General features: G+C 34.3%; 1 protein-coding gene across 7 annotated transcripts in view; it reads left to right on the top strand.

Annotated features, from left to right (window-relative positions):
- Positions 1-15,425, top strand: part of LOC136031439 (A disintegrin and metalloproteinase with thrombospondin motifs 9-like) — a 364,806-nt gene that overhangs the window by 336,602 nt on the left and 12,779 nt on the right. For all 7 annotated transcript variants that reach the window (XR_010618512.1, XM_065711064.1, XM_065711037.1 and 4 more), the window contains 3 exons: positions 1,118-1,304; positions 6,080-6,219; positions 10,780-10,976. Coding sequence is in view for 6 of the 7 variants with exons in the window: in XM_065711064.1 (XP_065567136.1) it covers positions 1,118-1,304; positions 6,080-6,219; positions 10,780-10,976 (524 nt within the window). In the remaining variant the exon portion in view is untranslated. The remainder of the gene's footprint in view (positions 1-1,117; positions 1,305-6,079; positions 6,220-10,779; positions 10,977-15,425) is intronic.

Here is a 15,425-nt window from a genome sequence, read left to right as displayed (position 1 = left end):
CATATATCTCAAGAACAAAATTGGGTATTAAGTTTGAACTTTCAAGGAATGCTAAAAGGGGAAAATTATCTGACGAAAAAGCAACATGTGGACGCTACTACTAATACTTCTATCACTGCTACATTTACTACTACCACTTCAAGTAATACTTCTATTGTAACTGCTTGTAAATGGATTGCGTTAATATTTCTGTCGCTTCTAATTCTACTGCTATTACTTTTAATAATATTACTAGTAATGCAAAGAATACTACTGTGACTTTTTCATATAAATTAGGGGAAGGGAGAAGTTCAACTTAATTGCAACATGTCGTCTGTGTTCAGGTTTTTGAAATGGCCTTACTGCAGTATCTTAGGAACAGTTTGGTTTGTAAAGTTGAAACGAACAGGGCTTGTTGCAAAAAAGAAAATATTTGCATCCTATTGCAACTGCTAATGCTACTATTATTATTAGTTCGATTACTCCTATTGCCACTATAGCTGAGACTACTACTATTATTCTACTATTACTGCTGCTGCTGCAAAAACTATGGGCATTGAGGCGGAAATTTTGGGAAATAATGAAACTGTTCGGAACTAAATCGAAACACTTTATGCCTACACAGGTCGTTAAGAGGGCGTATCAGAAATGCCTTAGGAATAGTTGATGGCATTAAGTTAAACTTGTAGTTTAGCGTGTGCTAAAGGCGAATATTGAATAAACCAGAGGTGATGTGCGCATACTGCTACTAACGCTACTACAAGCATTACTTCTACGCAAACTAAGAGTATTAGGGTGAATATTTCAAGGAATATTTAAGCGAGCTGATTTTTCGCTCTTTTTTTTTTGAAGCATGCTGTAGCCAGGAACTGTGTAACTACAAACGAATGGATTTCGTGTTATAAATTAGATTCCTGATTTTTATAATTTTGAAGATAGAAAGCCTAATTTTTTTTCTTAACCAAGTTTTTTCTTAACCAGATCCAACAATTAAATTCCACTTTCACTGTCCTGGTTCTTGAAGTTCCAGTCAGATTATATAAACCCTTCTGGGTTTGATAAGCGTTCCATCTGTGGTCTCAAATTTTAATCGATTTGATTAATTATCTTTATGCTAATGCATCCCTTTTATTTCAAGGTGGTTTTCTTAGCTGTTTAGACATTAAGGAGCGTCTGAAAATCAGAAGGGACGGGGAGTACATGCTTCACGTTGGTGGTAAAAATGTATCAATCTACTGTCACGACATGAATACTAGCTCACCCAGAGAGTTCCTTACTCTAATTAAGGGTGAAAGAGACAACTATTCTGAGTACTATGATAAAAGGTATACATAGTTTCTATATATTTAAATTTATTTAATTTTTAGGTAGTAACCAGTATTCTCACTAGCTAACTTAATAGTTAATTACTGCGAAATTGCATTTAAATAAAAGCTAATTTAATGCTTAATTTTTATTTTCAAGAAATGAGTGTCAATCAAACAGTTTGTGGCAACGAACTGTATTAAGGAGCGACCCGGCTCAATAGTAACTGAAACTCTAAAAAACGGACTTTCGATACCAATAGTTACATTAAAAGAATTACATTTTAATGCTGATTTTAAATATATAAGTTTCATCAAGTTCAGTTTTACCCATCAAAAGTGAAAGTTTGTCTTATTTTTGAAAATAGGGGGGTGAAAAAACACCCCCCAAAAGTCATAGAATCTTAACGATAATCGCAGCACCAGATTCAGCGTATTAGTGTAGAAGTTTAAAGCTCCTATCTACAAAAATATGGAATTTGTATTTTTTGCCAGAAGACCTATCACGGATGATTTTTTTTCAGGGGTGGTCGTACCAACCCAGTGGTGCTAGAATGTCATGAGAGGGCTTATTCTAACATAAATTAAAAGTTCTAGTGCCCTTTTTAGGTGAAAAAATTGGAGGGCACCTAGGCCTCCTCCCGCGCTCATTTTTTCCCAAAGTCATCAGATCAAATTTTGAGATAGCCATTTTGTTCAGTATAGTCAAATAACCTAACAACTATGTCCTTGGGGACGACTTAATCCCCTACAGTGTCAGGGAGAGGGGCTGCAAGTTACAAAATTTGACCATTGTTTACATATAGTAATGGTTATTGAGAAGTGTACAGAGGTTTTCAGGTGTTTACAGGGCTTACATGGGAGAATCTTTCCATGGAGGATTTTATCATAAGGGAAGAGAATTTTCATGAAGCATTATTTAAAAAACAAACAATGAGAAAATAAATAAAAAAGAGTTTTTCCAACTGAAAGTAAGGAGCATCATCAACACTTAAAACGAAAAGAAAATATTATGTATATAAGGGGGTTCGTCTCCTTCACAATACCTTGCTCTTTATGCTTAAGTATTTGTAGTAATTTCAACTATTTATTCTACGGCCTTTGTGATTCAGGGGTCGTTCTTAGAGAATTGGGACATAATTCAAGCTTTAGTGTAAAGAGCGAGGTAACCCCCCTAATATACGTAATAAATATATACAAATATAGCAGTTCGTTATGTAAGTTAATTCGTGAGTTTCACGAGTTATTCATTACTAATAAAAACGTTCGTAAAAAAATAAAAAGTTCTAGTTGTATTTTTAAGTAACCAAAAATTGGAGAGCAGCTAGGCCTCCTCCCCCACCCCTTTTTCATCTCAAAATCGTTCGATCAAAACAATGAGAAAGCAATTTAGCCAAAAAAAAATATTATGCAAATTTTGTTTTAATTATTCCTGTGCGATGAGCCAAAATCAAAACGTGCATTAATTAGAAATGTAAAGAAGTTAAATAAAAAAAAAATATGTTTTTTTAACTGCAAGTAAGGAGCAACATTAAAACTTAAAACGAACAGAAATTATTCCATATATGAAAGGGGTTGTCCCCTCCTCAGCGCCTCGCTCTTTGCGGTAAAGTTTGACTCTTTTTCACTACTCTACTTTTTAAAACAATAAAAAACTTTAGCGTAAAGAGCGAGATGTTGAAAAGTGGAAAACCCCTTTCATATACGGATTACTTTCTGTCCGTTTTAAGTTTTAATGTCACTCCTTACTTGCAGTTAAAAAATTTGTTTTTTTTATTTAATATCTCTTAAAAAATTGCATATTAGGGCTATAGTTAATTTTATTTTGGGAGTAGAAGGTCCTTCTTAATCATCACTTCAGTAACAACACAACCTAGTGAAAGGCGAACCACGTTTCATAGTAGCCAAAAAAAAAAAATCTTTGAAAGGAAAAGAAACAGTCTAGTGAAGAAAAATTGTAATTTGTAGTAGATTAAGAAATGGGGACTATTATTCCGATTGATTATAATCGTAAACGTTTACTGCTGAATCGAATTTACGGAGATTTCGAAGAATAGCCCCAACCTCTTGATTGTAACGGAAAGTACATCATTGGAATCATCATGGTTGAAAAATGTAGTCAAGAAAATTACTGCCCCCCCCCATGTCGGATTACAAGGAAAATAATTTTTGCATGATGAGCACTGTCCTGGTTGTAGTGGTTACTGTGACTATTGTTAAAAATAATTACATAATATCATAGAGAGATGTTTGAAGGTTTACTTGAACACTGAGTGAAACACAATGGGCTTGATTCAAGCGTCTTAACCATATCACCCTACTATTTAAGATTCGTCTTGATAACACCACCATAAAGTACCATATGTCACTTGTTTTGCCATTTTTGGAGTTGAAAGGCTAGGAAGCATAGAAAGGAAACCAAAATAGTCTCCTTGGTGTTTAATGTCGTTCAATTTTTTAAGATTCATATAAAAATTCGCGATATTGTAGAGATCAAACATAACAATAGCCTATTCCTAATTTCAAAAGTGATTTTTTTTAGAATTTCATTAAGAGCAAATAGCTAGCAAATATATGCAATTGTTTTTTAGATTAAATATATATTTCGAGGCTCATATATTTTCAGTCTTTTATTAACATCTGTATGAAAAAATACCAAACCATTGGTAGCTTAAGAACTATGTTTTTGCAATTTCTGACCATGCATTTTTCGGATATAAAAATAGCTAACCCGAATGGATCTTTTTTCAGCTTATCTATTTATTAGTTTCATATTTTTCCGGCCCTGCATTTAAATTTAGGCACAAAGACACCTTGTAAAGCAAATCCTCCGTAGCCTATGACTTATGTTTTTCAATTTTGAACCATTTGTTTTTCGGAAAGAGCAAATAGCTAGCCTAAATGTCCTTCAACAAATTATCTATAGCCTATGAGTCAAATTATGCATTAATAATAAGACTCATCAAAAAGATATTAAATCTTTTTTAAGATGTAGTAAATAACTAGCCTAAATATGAGTTTCGTTTTAACCTATATATTTTTAATTTCATTTCTTTTTGGTTATTATTAACATGTGCATACAAATATACCTTTATAAAACGCTTACACCCTTTATAAAACTCCAATAGTTTTTTTTCAAAACTTTCTACAAATCCGTGTTAAGATCATTAAACTAATAGCCGATGTACCATTTTTTTTAGACAAATTTAAATTGAATTGAAATCACAAATTTTAATGAAAAAGCTTAATTTAACCCAGTAAAGAAAGAAAAAAGAAACAAAAACCCAGATCATAGTGCCAAGTCAGGGCTGCACATATGAACCAAAATCAATGCCCTTCTTCGTCAGTTGTCGCCGTACAAGCTGAAAATATTTAACATGGAAGAGATAGTCGGGTGATTTTTATTCCGCCACCCTCAACATTTGCGTAGTTTCCGGCTTCTTTGTAGATTTATAGTTGGTTATACGCAACACTTTGTTAGTTGTCAAAGATTGCGATGGTGTTGTTCCTCTAATATAATATTTTTTTTCTCCATTTTTCATTTTTGACTCGTTTTAATTCTTGCTGTCGCTTGTCTTCATCACATAATTCTTTGTTCTTCACTTCTCATTTTCAAAAAGTTCGGATTTTCGCTGTTGCTTGTAATCCTCGCTACCGCTTATTTTCTAACCACGTATTTTTTATTCTTGCTGGCGCATACCTTCTAGTCATATGTCTTTTTCGTTCTTCACTTTTTTTTATATTCGTTCTTATATTCGTTGTCGCATGTCTTGTAACCAAATATTTCGCTGTTCTTCACTTTTTTTTGACTCGTTGTAATTTACGCTGCCAGTACGCTGCTTACATCTTTGTTAAAAATTACGATAATAATTCAAAGGATAATATAAGAACCAGATCATAAAACAAAAACAAAACTAAAATAGGAATACCCTTTCACTGTCGCTTTGAGAGGGTCTTCCTATTTTAGTTTTCGTTTTTGTTTTAAGATTTGGTTTTTTATCTTATACTTCGGATTTGTATTGATATTTGTTTATTATTCTCCACTGAAGACGGTCACGCAGTGGTTTTAACCGAAATATTTGTATCGTAATCTGTGTTTTTTCCCCTGGCTGCTATTATCCTTGTTTCTCTCTTCTTTACGGTTTTTTGTCGTTTTGTTATTTTGTTCGTTTCTTTCGTTTTCGAATTGTTTTAAATGTCATTTTCGGAAGTATTCTAGCCGTATATTTTCCTGTTCTTCATTTTGTATATCGTTACTTCAGACATTCTTTCAAAGCCCTTTGCCATAGCTGCTAAGATTCATCTTGTCACATTTGAGGGTCTAGGTTATTCATTTTACCTATTCTGAATTTACATTTCTCAGTTGGTCCTCTTAATCGTGTCTCATTGGAGGCTTCAGTTTGTTCGTTTTGAGCAATAGTTAATGCATATTTTAGTCCTCTCGGTAGCCTATTATGAAACTACTGAAAACAACTTTTTAAGTAGACATATTACATTTAATGTTTTATACTTGTTTGTTTGTTACCTATTTTGTCCCTTTTTCAACCTTGAAAATCCTGAAAAGCAAATTTTTACAAAAGAATATAGAGTTCTTTTTAAGAAAAATGTATAAATACAGACATATGCATAAATAAGGAGTCCACTTCCTTCATCAACTAGTATTCACGCCCATAAAGGGGCACAAGGTTAAATATCCTTCATACAGAAAACACCACCTAAATAACGTAATTAAGTATTAACCTTGTGGGTCAAGAGTGATCGTTTGGATAGTTTCTTTAATTATTTAAATTAATTAGGCTTAGAAAACCGGATAGCTGTCCATATGATGGTGCCCGAAGAGATGACTGCGACTGTGAGGTTGTTAGCAAAAGTAAAAAACCTGGAGTCACCGTTTTCTCCAAAATAAGGCTCAATGTCACGTCGCTTCGAGTGATAAGTAAGTTCTCTAATTAATAAATAGGCTTGCAAATTTATTCTAGGAATTTAAAGCTTTTCGAAATAGTTCCGAAATTTCCCGAAATATATATATATATATATATATATATATATATATATATATATATATATATATATATATATATATATATGTATATATATATATATATATATATATATATATATATATATATATATATATATATATATATATATATATATATATATAGAGTTGCATATTTTTCCTGAAAAAAACTTGAATCGCGACCGTATCCGAAGGGACACCCCCCCCCCCAAAAAAAATCCTTGTCTGACTCGTAGAAAAGTAACAAAAATGAATATAAAGAACTTTTGACGCGTTTTTAAACTTTTTTTTTTGTATAAACCTACCTAAAAAAAACCTTTTTGTAAAGCTCGAGAAAAAAATCCTGGATACGACACTTGGTGTGAAAGTGTGTTTTTTTCTTTCTGCTCCAGTTTGTTTCTGAAGGGGTGGTTGATTGCATTGAGATAATGGTCGTAGAAGTTTTTAAATAACGCTGGAAAATTCAGCACCCCCTTCATAGAAATTCTCTTCCCCCATGACAAATTCCTCCATAGAAAGGTCCTCTCACGTAAGACCCTCCCCCAAAGAATACAAAATCCTCCCAAAATGCAAAAAAAAAATCCTCCGTGAAAACGTCTGTATACTTATATAATCTATATAACCAATAATATATATAAACAATGGGCAGAGTTCATAATTTGCAACCCTTCCACTGGGGAACTGTGGGGGATTAGGCCTACCTCAAGGACATGGCTATTAGATTTTTTGAATATTCTGAACAGAATGGCTATCTCAAAATTTTGATCCGTTGACTTTGGGAAAAAATGAGCGTGGGAGGGGTCTAAGTGCCCTCCGATTTTTTCGGTCCCTTAAAAAGGGCACTAGAACTTTTAATTTCTGTTAGAATGAGCCCTCTCGTGACATTCTGTCACCATTGGGTCGATACCATCGCCCCTGGGAAAAAATGCGAAATTCCACATTTTTGTAAATAGGAGCTTGAAAATTCTACAGTAGGGTTCTCTGATACGCTGAATGCGACGGTGCGATTTTCTTTAGGATTCTGTGACTTTTAAGGGGTGTTTCTCCCTGTTTTCCAAAATAAGGCAAATTTTCTCAGGCTCGTATCTTTCGATGGGTAAGACAAAAATTGATGATACTTATATATTTAAAATCAGCTTTTTAACGATAAAATCGTTTTTTAGAATTTCGTTTACTATTGAGCCGGGTCGCTCCTTACTTACAGTTCGTCACCACGAACTGTTTGATACAGCCAGGCTTTGGTGTAGTTGTCCCCAAGCGCAATAGTTTTGCAGTCCGTAAAAAAATTCTAATTTAGTATAGCCAATAAATTTGTAAGCCTCATGATTTGAGAGTTGACTCGCTTCCTAATCACTATATACAAAGATGCTTCGTTTCACACCAACCTTAAGGGGTAGGGCGACCTTTGGGGGTGGGGGACTCCCAAAAATCAACTTTATGCTTTAACTTCTTAGAGTTCTTTAGAAGTCCTTCAAATGTATGGGAAGGGGGGTCGTTCTAGCTTCCTTTCATTTGAAGTAGTAGTTTGGACTAAGCGTACATTTTTGGTGTTTAGGAGGACGATTTCTTTTGTTGCAGGTCAAAATTCAGAGAGACATTTCATTCATGTGCTTATCTAAGCAGAGGTATAAGGGAGGGGGGAGGTATTTCCAGAGAATTTGTTTTAGAATAACCCAACTATGCCACCGTAAGCCCTACTTTTATTTAGGGATTCTGGGCGTTTCGGATAGTAGGGTGTAAGCTTAGAAACAAGAAAAAAAAAAGGGTCCATAAGGAGAACTAAACTTATAAAATAATTTTCCGTTCAAAAATAAAGAACGACATTAAAAGTCAAAACCAGCGGTAAGCACGTATAAGGGGGCTGCTTCTTCTCTCATGCCCTTACTATTTACGCTGAGATCGTCACGTCTTATAATTATAGATCATACCCTCAGTGAAGAATGAGATAGACTTAATTTTATAGGGAGGAGCGTACCACATCCCCAACCCTAGCTCTTGATGCTAAATTACTTAATTGTTTAAATCATTTTCTTGATCAACTTTTATCCTCGAATCACTTTGCTAGAAATATTAATTCTTTTCAGTTTTTAAATCGTAGGTTACTTAAGGTATATTTGGATTTTGTTCTCTCGTTGATAAAATTAATAAAAAGCATTTCAACTGAAGCAATTCCAATGTAGGCAATGTTATTAGAAATGATTCAATTTGGTTTTTATTGTTAAAAGTAGAAAAAATTTTATTGGAAATCTCAGAACCAAAACACTAGCTTTTGGTCCAATAAATAGCTTCAGCAGTGGTACAAAGACGTTCAACATTCATAACAGGAGATAAACACTCGGCTAAAGTGGTCAGTAAAATTAAAGTTGGTGCTTCGGTGGCTGGGTTGGACCTCTATAGATCTATAGTCGAGAGAACAGCTTTCTAATTTTGATACCCAAGAAATTTGAGATTATCTAAAGTCGGGGATTTTGAGGAAATTTTGGTTCGCTGGAAAAATCAACAGAATGGCTAGATTACACAATAGTGAATACGATGGATACAAATGGAATCATTCTTGCAAAAACTGTTTTGTTGGGAAAAGATTAGTCAATAATGTAGAGGGAAGAAACCAAGAAAGCTATATTTGTTGATTTACACCCTCCATCGCCCCCCTCTCTCTGAAATCCCCAAAAGTCCATTAGCTTAAAAAATTTATGTCCCCTAGACCCTTTAGTGCTCTAGCTAAGGGAAAGTTCTAGACAAAATTTCTCAGATGCTCCAATATCATATCAACCGGGAAAAGAAAGATGGCTCGTGAGTTTTCTGTTCCTCCTATACTTTGAAAAATACTGTTTTTGGTGGCCGGCGTTTACCCCTCCCCCTGGCGATTACGACGATTTTTTTTTTCTGTAGAGGGAAGGAATTTTGTTACTTTTGTATTATGCACCACTCACTCAAGCTTACGCAGTGTAAAACTTGAGAACAAATCGATTTTTTTCGTTAGTTTCTATGTTATTTCAGAAACAAATTTGGGCTATATATTTGCATATTGGGAACGGCTGTTAAAGTAAAGCGGGTCTGCGTCCCAAATGTGTTAGGTTCAATTATTCTATTAAAAATGAAATAAGAATTGTTTTCTGACTCCATCTGTCCAAATACATTACCGGGTTTTTTTCCACGGGAGGGGAAAGGTATTTTCCATGGGGTATTTTTCGCGGGGGGTATTTTTCAGTTGAAAGGTAACCGCCGGTTGAGGGGGTTAAACGCCTAGAACCTGTGTTTGTAAAAAAAAAAATAAAAAAGGAAATCGAAAGAATGCTTTTTCTTCCACATTTTCGTGGAATGACGCAGCAGCTCGAAAAAAAAATAAAAGAAATTAGTGTGAATTAAATTCCTGCTTGTTTGCTTTCCTTTGATATCAAAATTAGCAAACCCCTGTCCCGACTTTGTATGCCTATGTGTCACGAAATTAACGAACTGTTGCGTTGAGCTCAGATCTTAAAGAGCACTGATCTGGGATCCCATTTGAGCAATAACCTGAAGTAGCAACTTTCTCGAGGAGAAAGCAGAGTAGAAATATGTTTGAAAGTTGAAGTATGATAAATTAGTACCGTTCGAGTAAAGTACCTTTGGCAGTTGGCATATCTATGATCAGTTTATGTGAAAACTAAGTGAGGCCTTAGTAGTGAGGCCACCAAAGAGTGGTTTTGATTAAGTAAAATCAACACTGTTATGTACCTTCTCAAAATATCGTACTTCTACACTCTTCTTATTAGGTGACTAGTAAAAACAGCATAAGGAGAAAGTAGACTAAAAGGACGGGGTAGAACTCCATATCTAACGCTTCGACAAACTATTTCCTCAGACTAACTTTAGCTCTGGGCTAAAACCTCAGTATGGTATAAATAACCACTGTTCAAAATTATATCTCAGTGCTTTTCTTATCTAAAATTTATAGTTTGATGAACTCGAAAACTAACGTATTTTGATGATACTGGGCTTAGGGCTTGGACTTCATAACTAAATTATACACTTAAAGAAGTTACTCTAATTTGTTGAATTTTAAGGAAGTTGGGGCTTTCAACATTATCTGGAATAAAACTCAACTGAAGTCAACTACGATGACCAGTAAAAGCACCTATTTGGCCAATTGTTTTGCAAGGAGTATCGGAGCCAACTGTCAGCTGGCGGGTAAATTACGAGTAATAAAAGTAACCAGTGAGTTCATATAAAACAACCTGTTCACATTCCGACTCCGTAACGTAAGCTACGTAAAATAAGAATGTAAAATGGTCTAAGATTGCTCAGCTAAAATAAACAATCTATGAAGCCAATATTCTTGGGGATCTTCTTTTCCAATAATACTTTAGGTATCTAACCGGGATATAATTGCAAATGGTAAAAGGGAATGGAATATGCATCTAATGTGTATCTAATTAGCCAATTTGATAGGTCTATTTAGCCAGTGTCAAGTGCCTTATAATTGTTTATTTATAGCTAATGAATTTGCCTATGCAAAGCCATTACGAGGAGCATTGATTCCATTTGGTGAAGCTGGTGATTGTTACAGCACTGCCAATTGCCCACAAGGAAGGTTTTCTATTAATCTGGAAGGCACTGGTTTTCGAGTAGCAAATCATATCAATTGGATTGGACATGGAGAGAAGTCCTCTCTCTGGGTAAACAGGCTAGATGTAAGTTTTTAATATGTCTCCATACCATTTGACCTCAATAGTTAATGAGTGAAATAATTTGATTCTAACCTACAGAAAAAAGAGAAAAATACTAATTATTACAAACTAGTCATGCTATTCTACTTTTTCCTGCAATCCATTGACTTATAGTTAAGCATCGGATTCTGCCTCATAAGAGGTTCTATTTGTCTTAAATATAATTGAAAATTATGTAGAAATTCAAACAGCCGCCCACAGAGAAAGAAAGAAAGAGATATCGAGAAAGAGGAAGAACATGAGTCCGAGAAAGGGAAAAAATCGCCTATGGTTATCAACCACATATTTGTTCTAACAAGCAAGGGCTTAATAATGGCCCTTATTTGAGTTAGACACTTCCCCAACCACCAGGATGATTTGCGAGTCCCATCTGAAATGGAGTTTTAATGAAGCCCCTGTGGAACATAATTCGTGTCCTCCGCATTAATATTACTTTGAACGGAACTGATCATTTATTGGTGTAATAGCAATTGAATAACCAGTGCATTTCCGTTAGAAAAAGTCCCCGAATTTTTAATTTGTATTAGCAGACTTGATAATTATAGAAAGAGATGATTTAAGGCTTAGAAGAGAAATGGTTTTTGAGAGCTTGGTATTAGACGTTAGCAAGGAAAGTAAGGTGTTTATTTGGTTGTTGTTTATAGACCTCCGTCGAGTAATATTAATGAATTTTTTATGTTACTAGAAAAACAGTTGGAAATGATTAGGAGTAGAAACTTACCTATATTTGTGTGACGTGATTTCAATATTGATTTAATGAACTTGTTTATTAATCCAGAGGTTAGCCAGTTTTTAAATATTATGTTGAGTTATGGGTTGAAGCCTACGATTACAGTCCCAACTAGGGTCACTATGAATTCTACATTGTGGATTGATAATATTTTTGCTAATGTCAGTTACCATAATGCAAGTGTGATAATAAATGAAGTATCTGACCATTTTGGGATATTAACAAGTGTTCAAAATTTTTTTTGTAGCCTAACACAAATTCACAAAATAGATATAAAAAAGTGATCATTGATAATAATGTGCTCACTCTTTATAAAGTAATGTTAGAGAAGTGTAGTTTTGAATTTTTAAATAGTGATGAACTAGTTATTAAGGCTAAGTTTCAAAATTGATATTCAGTTATAAATAGTTTATTTGTTGATTGTACTAGCCAAAGCTGATTACTATCGTAATCAATTTAAATCTTGTGACGGTAACCCTAGAAAAACATGGCAAATTATAAAATCCGTCGTAAGTCCTAATAATGGTGGTATATTTCCTGACGGTATACATAATGATAATATAATTGCTGATACAATGTACTGTCATTCTGCTAATGCGGGGAAGGATTTGGTTCAAAGTATAGTTTCTGAGCATGATGGTAGTTTTAAGAAATATTTATTGAATGCAAGTGATGTTCCAGCATATTTGAAGCCAATCAAGGCTTCTGAGCTCTCTAAAACATTGAAAAATTTGAAAATTGGAGCTTCAGGCTCTGATTTTGTAACAGTTAAAACTCTAAAATATATTTGCCTTGTTATTTCTGGTTATATAGTGTATTTATTTAATGAATGTTTTAGGACTGGAGTGTTCGCAAGCTGTTTTAAAATTGCAAAAGTTATTCCTCTATATAAAGGCGGGGATTAAAATGAACTTGGAAATTATAGGCCCATTTCTTTACTACCAGTAGTATCCAGGTTGTTTGAGAAATTAATAGTTAAGAGAATGGTTGAATTCTGGGAGAGTAAGTCATTTTTTAATCCAAATCAATTTGGTCTTTGGAGGGGTTTATCTAATGAGCACGCTGTTCTATCTTTGACAATTTATGTGAGTGATGGATGCGTTAGATAATGGTATGAAAGTCGCTTCTATTTTCCTTGATAATGTAAAAGCATTTGACTGCGTTGACCATTTTATACTCATTGCCAAATTAGAAAATTACGGTTTTAGGGGACCATTTCTTGCATTACTGTCCTCGTTTCCAAAAGAAAGAACTCAATATATAAAACTAGATGATAATGTTTCTTCAGTCAGTAATTTTCAATTTGGAGTACCTCAAGGATCTGTTCTTGGTCCTTGGTCCTCAAGGATCTATTTTTGGGAAAAGTAATTGTTCCCAGCTTTGCGGATTACACTCGTATAACTATGGCTGCACAAACAGGAATTCGGCTGTTGAGTCGTATTAGTTCTTGTCTGGAGCTTGTACAAAAGTGGATGAAGCTTAATAAGTTAAATTTGCATTATAGTAAATCTTGCTTTTCATTGTATGGTAGGAGCTCAAATTATTACCCTTGGATAGACAGACTTAATTTTGCTGATATGAGTATTTTAAGAATAAATTGTGCAAAATATCTAAGAGTTTTAATTGATGAATGTCTCAGTTTTACAGAACATATAGATTATCAAACAGTTCGTGGTAACGAACTGTAGTAAGGAGCGACCCGGCTCAATAGTAACCAAAACTCTAAAAAATGGAATTTTGATACCAATAGCTACATCAAAAGAATCGCATTTTAATGCTGGTTTTAAATATATAAGTTTCATCAAGTTTAGTCTTACCCATCAAAAGTTACGAGCCTGAGAAAATTTGCGTTATTTTAGAAAATAGGGGGAAACGCCCCCTAAAAGTCATAGAATCTTAACGAAAATCACACCATCTGATTCAGCGTATCAGAGAACCCTACTGTAGAAGTTTCGAGCTCCTATCTACAAAAATGTGGAATTTTGCATTTTTTGCCAGAAGGCAGATCACGGATGCGTGTTTATTTGTTTTTTTGTTTTTTTGTTTTTTTTTCTTTTCCCCAGGGGTGATCGTATCGACCCAGTTGTCCTAGAATGTTGCAAGAGGGCTCATTCTAACGGAAATGAAAAGTTCTAGTGCCCTTTTTAAGTGACCAAAAAAATTGGAGGGCACCTAGGCCCCCTCCCACGCTAATTATTTTCCCAAAGTCAACGGATCAAAATTCTGAGATAGCCATTTTATTCAGCGGAGTCAAAAAACCTTATAACTATGTCTTTGGGGACGACTTACTCCCCCACAGTCCCCGTGGGAGGGGCAACAAGTTACAAACTTTGACCTGTGCTTACATATAGTAATGGTTATTGGGAAGTATACAGGCGTTTTCAGGAGGATTTTTTTGGTTTGGGGGAGGGGTTGAGAAGAGGGGGATATGCTGGGGGAACTTTCCTTCGAGAATTTGTAATGGGAGAAGAAAATTTCCATGAAGGGAGAGCAGGATTTACTAGCATTATTAAAAAAAAACAATTAAAAAATAAAAGTGAAAAAGCTTTTTCAGCTGGAAGTAAGGAACAGCAATAAAACTTAAAACAAACAGAAATTATTACCCATATGAGGGGCTCACCTCCTTCTAATACCTCGCTCTTTACGCTAAAGTATTTTCGGTAATTTCAACTACTTATTCTACGGCTTTTGTGATTCAGGGGGTCATTCTTAATGAATTGGGATAAAATTTAAGCTTTCGTGTAAAGAGCGAGGTACTGACGATGGGGCGAATCCCCTCATATATGTAATAAAAACATGAGAATACAAAAGTTCTTTACGTAAGCTAATTTATAAGTTACGTAAATCTTTTACCAATAAAAAGATTCGTAAAAAATTAAAAGTTCTAGTTGCCTTTTTAATTAACCAAAAAATCGGGGGGCAACTAGGCTTCGTCCCCCGCTCTTTTTTTCTCAAAATCATTCGATCAAAATTATGAGAAAGCCATTGAGCCAAAAAAAAAATATGCAAATTTCGTTTTGATCATTCCTCTGCGGAGAGCCAAAATCAAAACATGCATTGATTCAAAAACGTTCAGAAATTAAATAAAAAAAACAAGTTTTTTCAACTGAAAGTAAGGAGTGACATCAAAACTTAAAACGCACAGAAATTACTTCGTATATGAAAGAGGCTGCTTCCTCATCAACGCTTCGCTCTTTACGCTAAAGTTTTTTACTGTTTTAGAAAGAAGAATTGAGAGAAAGAGTCAAACTTTAGCGTAAAGAGCGGGGCGTTGATGAGGAAGCAGCCTCTTTCATATACGAAGTAATTTCTGTGCGTTTTAAGTTTTGATGTCACTCCTTACTTTCAGTTGAAAAAACTTGTTTTTTTTATTTAATATTAGTCTTAAACTCACTAGGAATGTTGGCATTTTAAGAAAGCTGAAGTATTATTCCTTAATTCATCCTTATCTGCTGTATTGTTATACTGTTTGGTATGTATACTGTATTATATGTATACTGTAGTATATGTATGCTCTATTATATACTGTATTATATATGTACAGTATTATACTGTACATTTCCTTCTCATTTCCATCATATTCGAGTTTTGCAGAATAAAGTGCTTCGAGTCTTATGCGGTGTAGGTTTTAAAGACTCGGTACAAAAGAGGTATATAGATAGCAAAATCTTGCCTTTAGCAGG

Source organism: Artemia franciscana, chromosome 1 (genome assembly GCF_032884065.1).
Source record: "Artemia franciscana chromosome 1, ASM3288406v1, whole genome shotgun sequence".
Classification (NCBI taxonomy): Eukaryota; Metazoa; Arthropoda; class Branchiopoda; order Anostraca; family Artemiidae; genus Artemia; species Artemia franciscana.
This window is presented reverse-complemented; position numbering and strand designations above follow the sequence as displayed.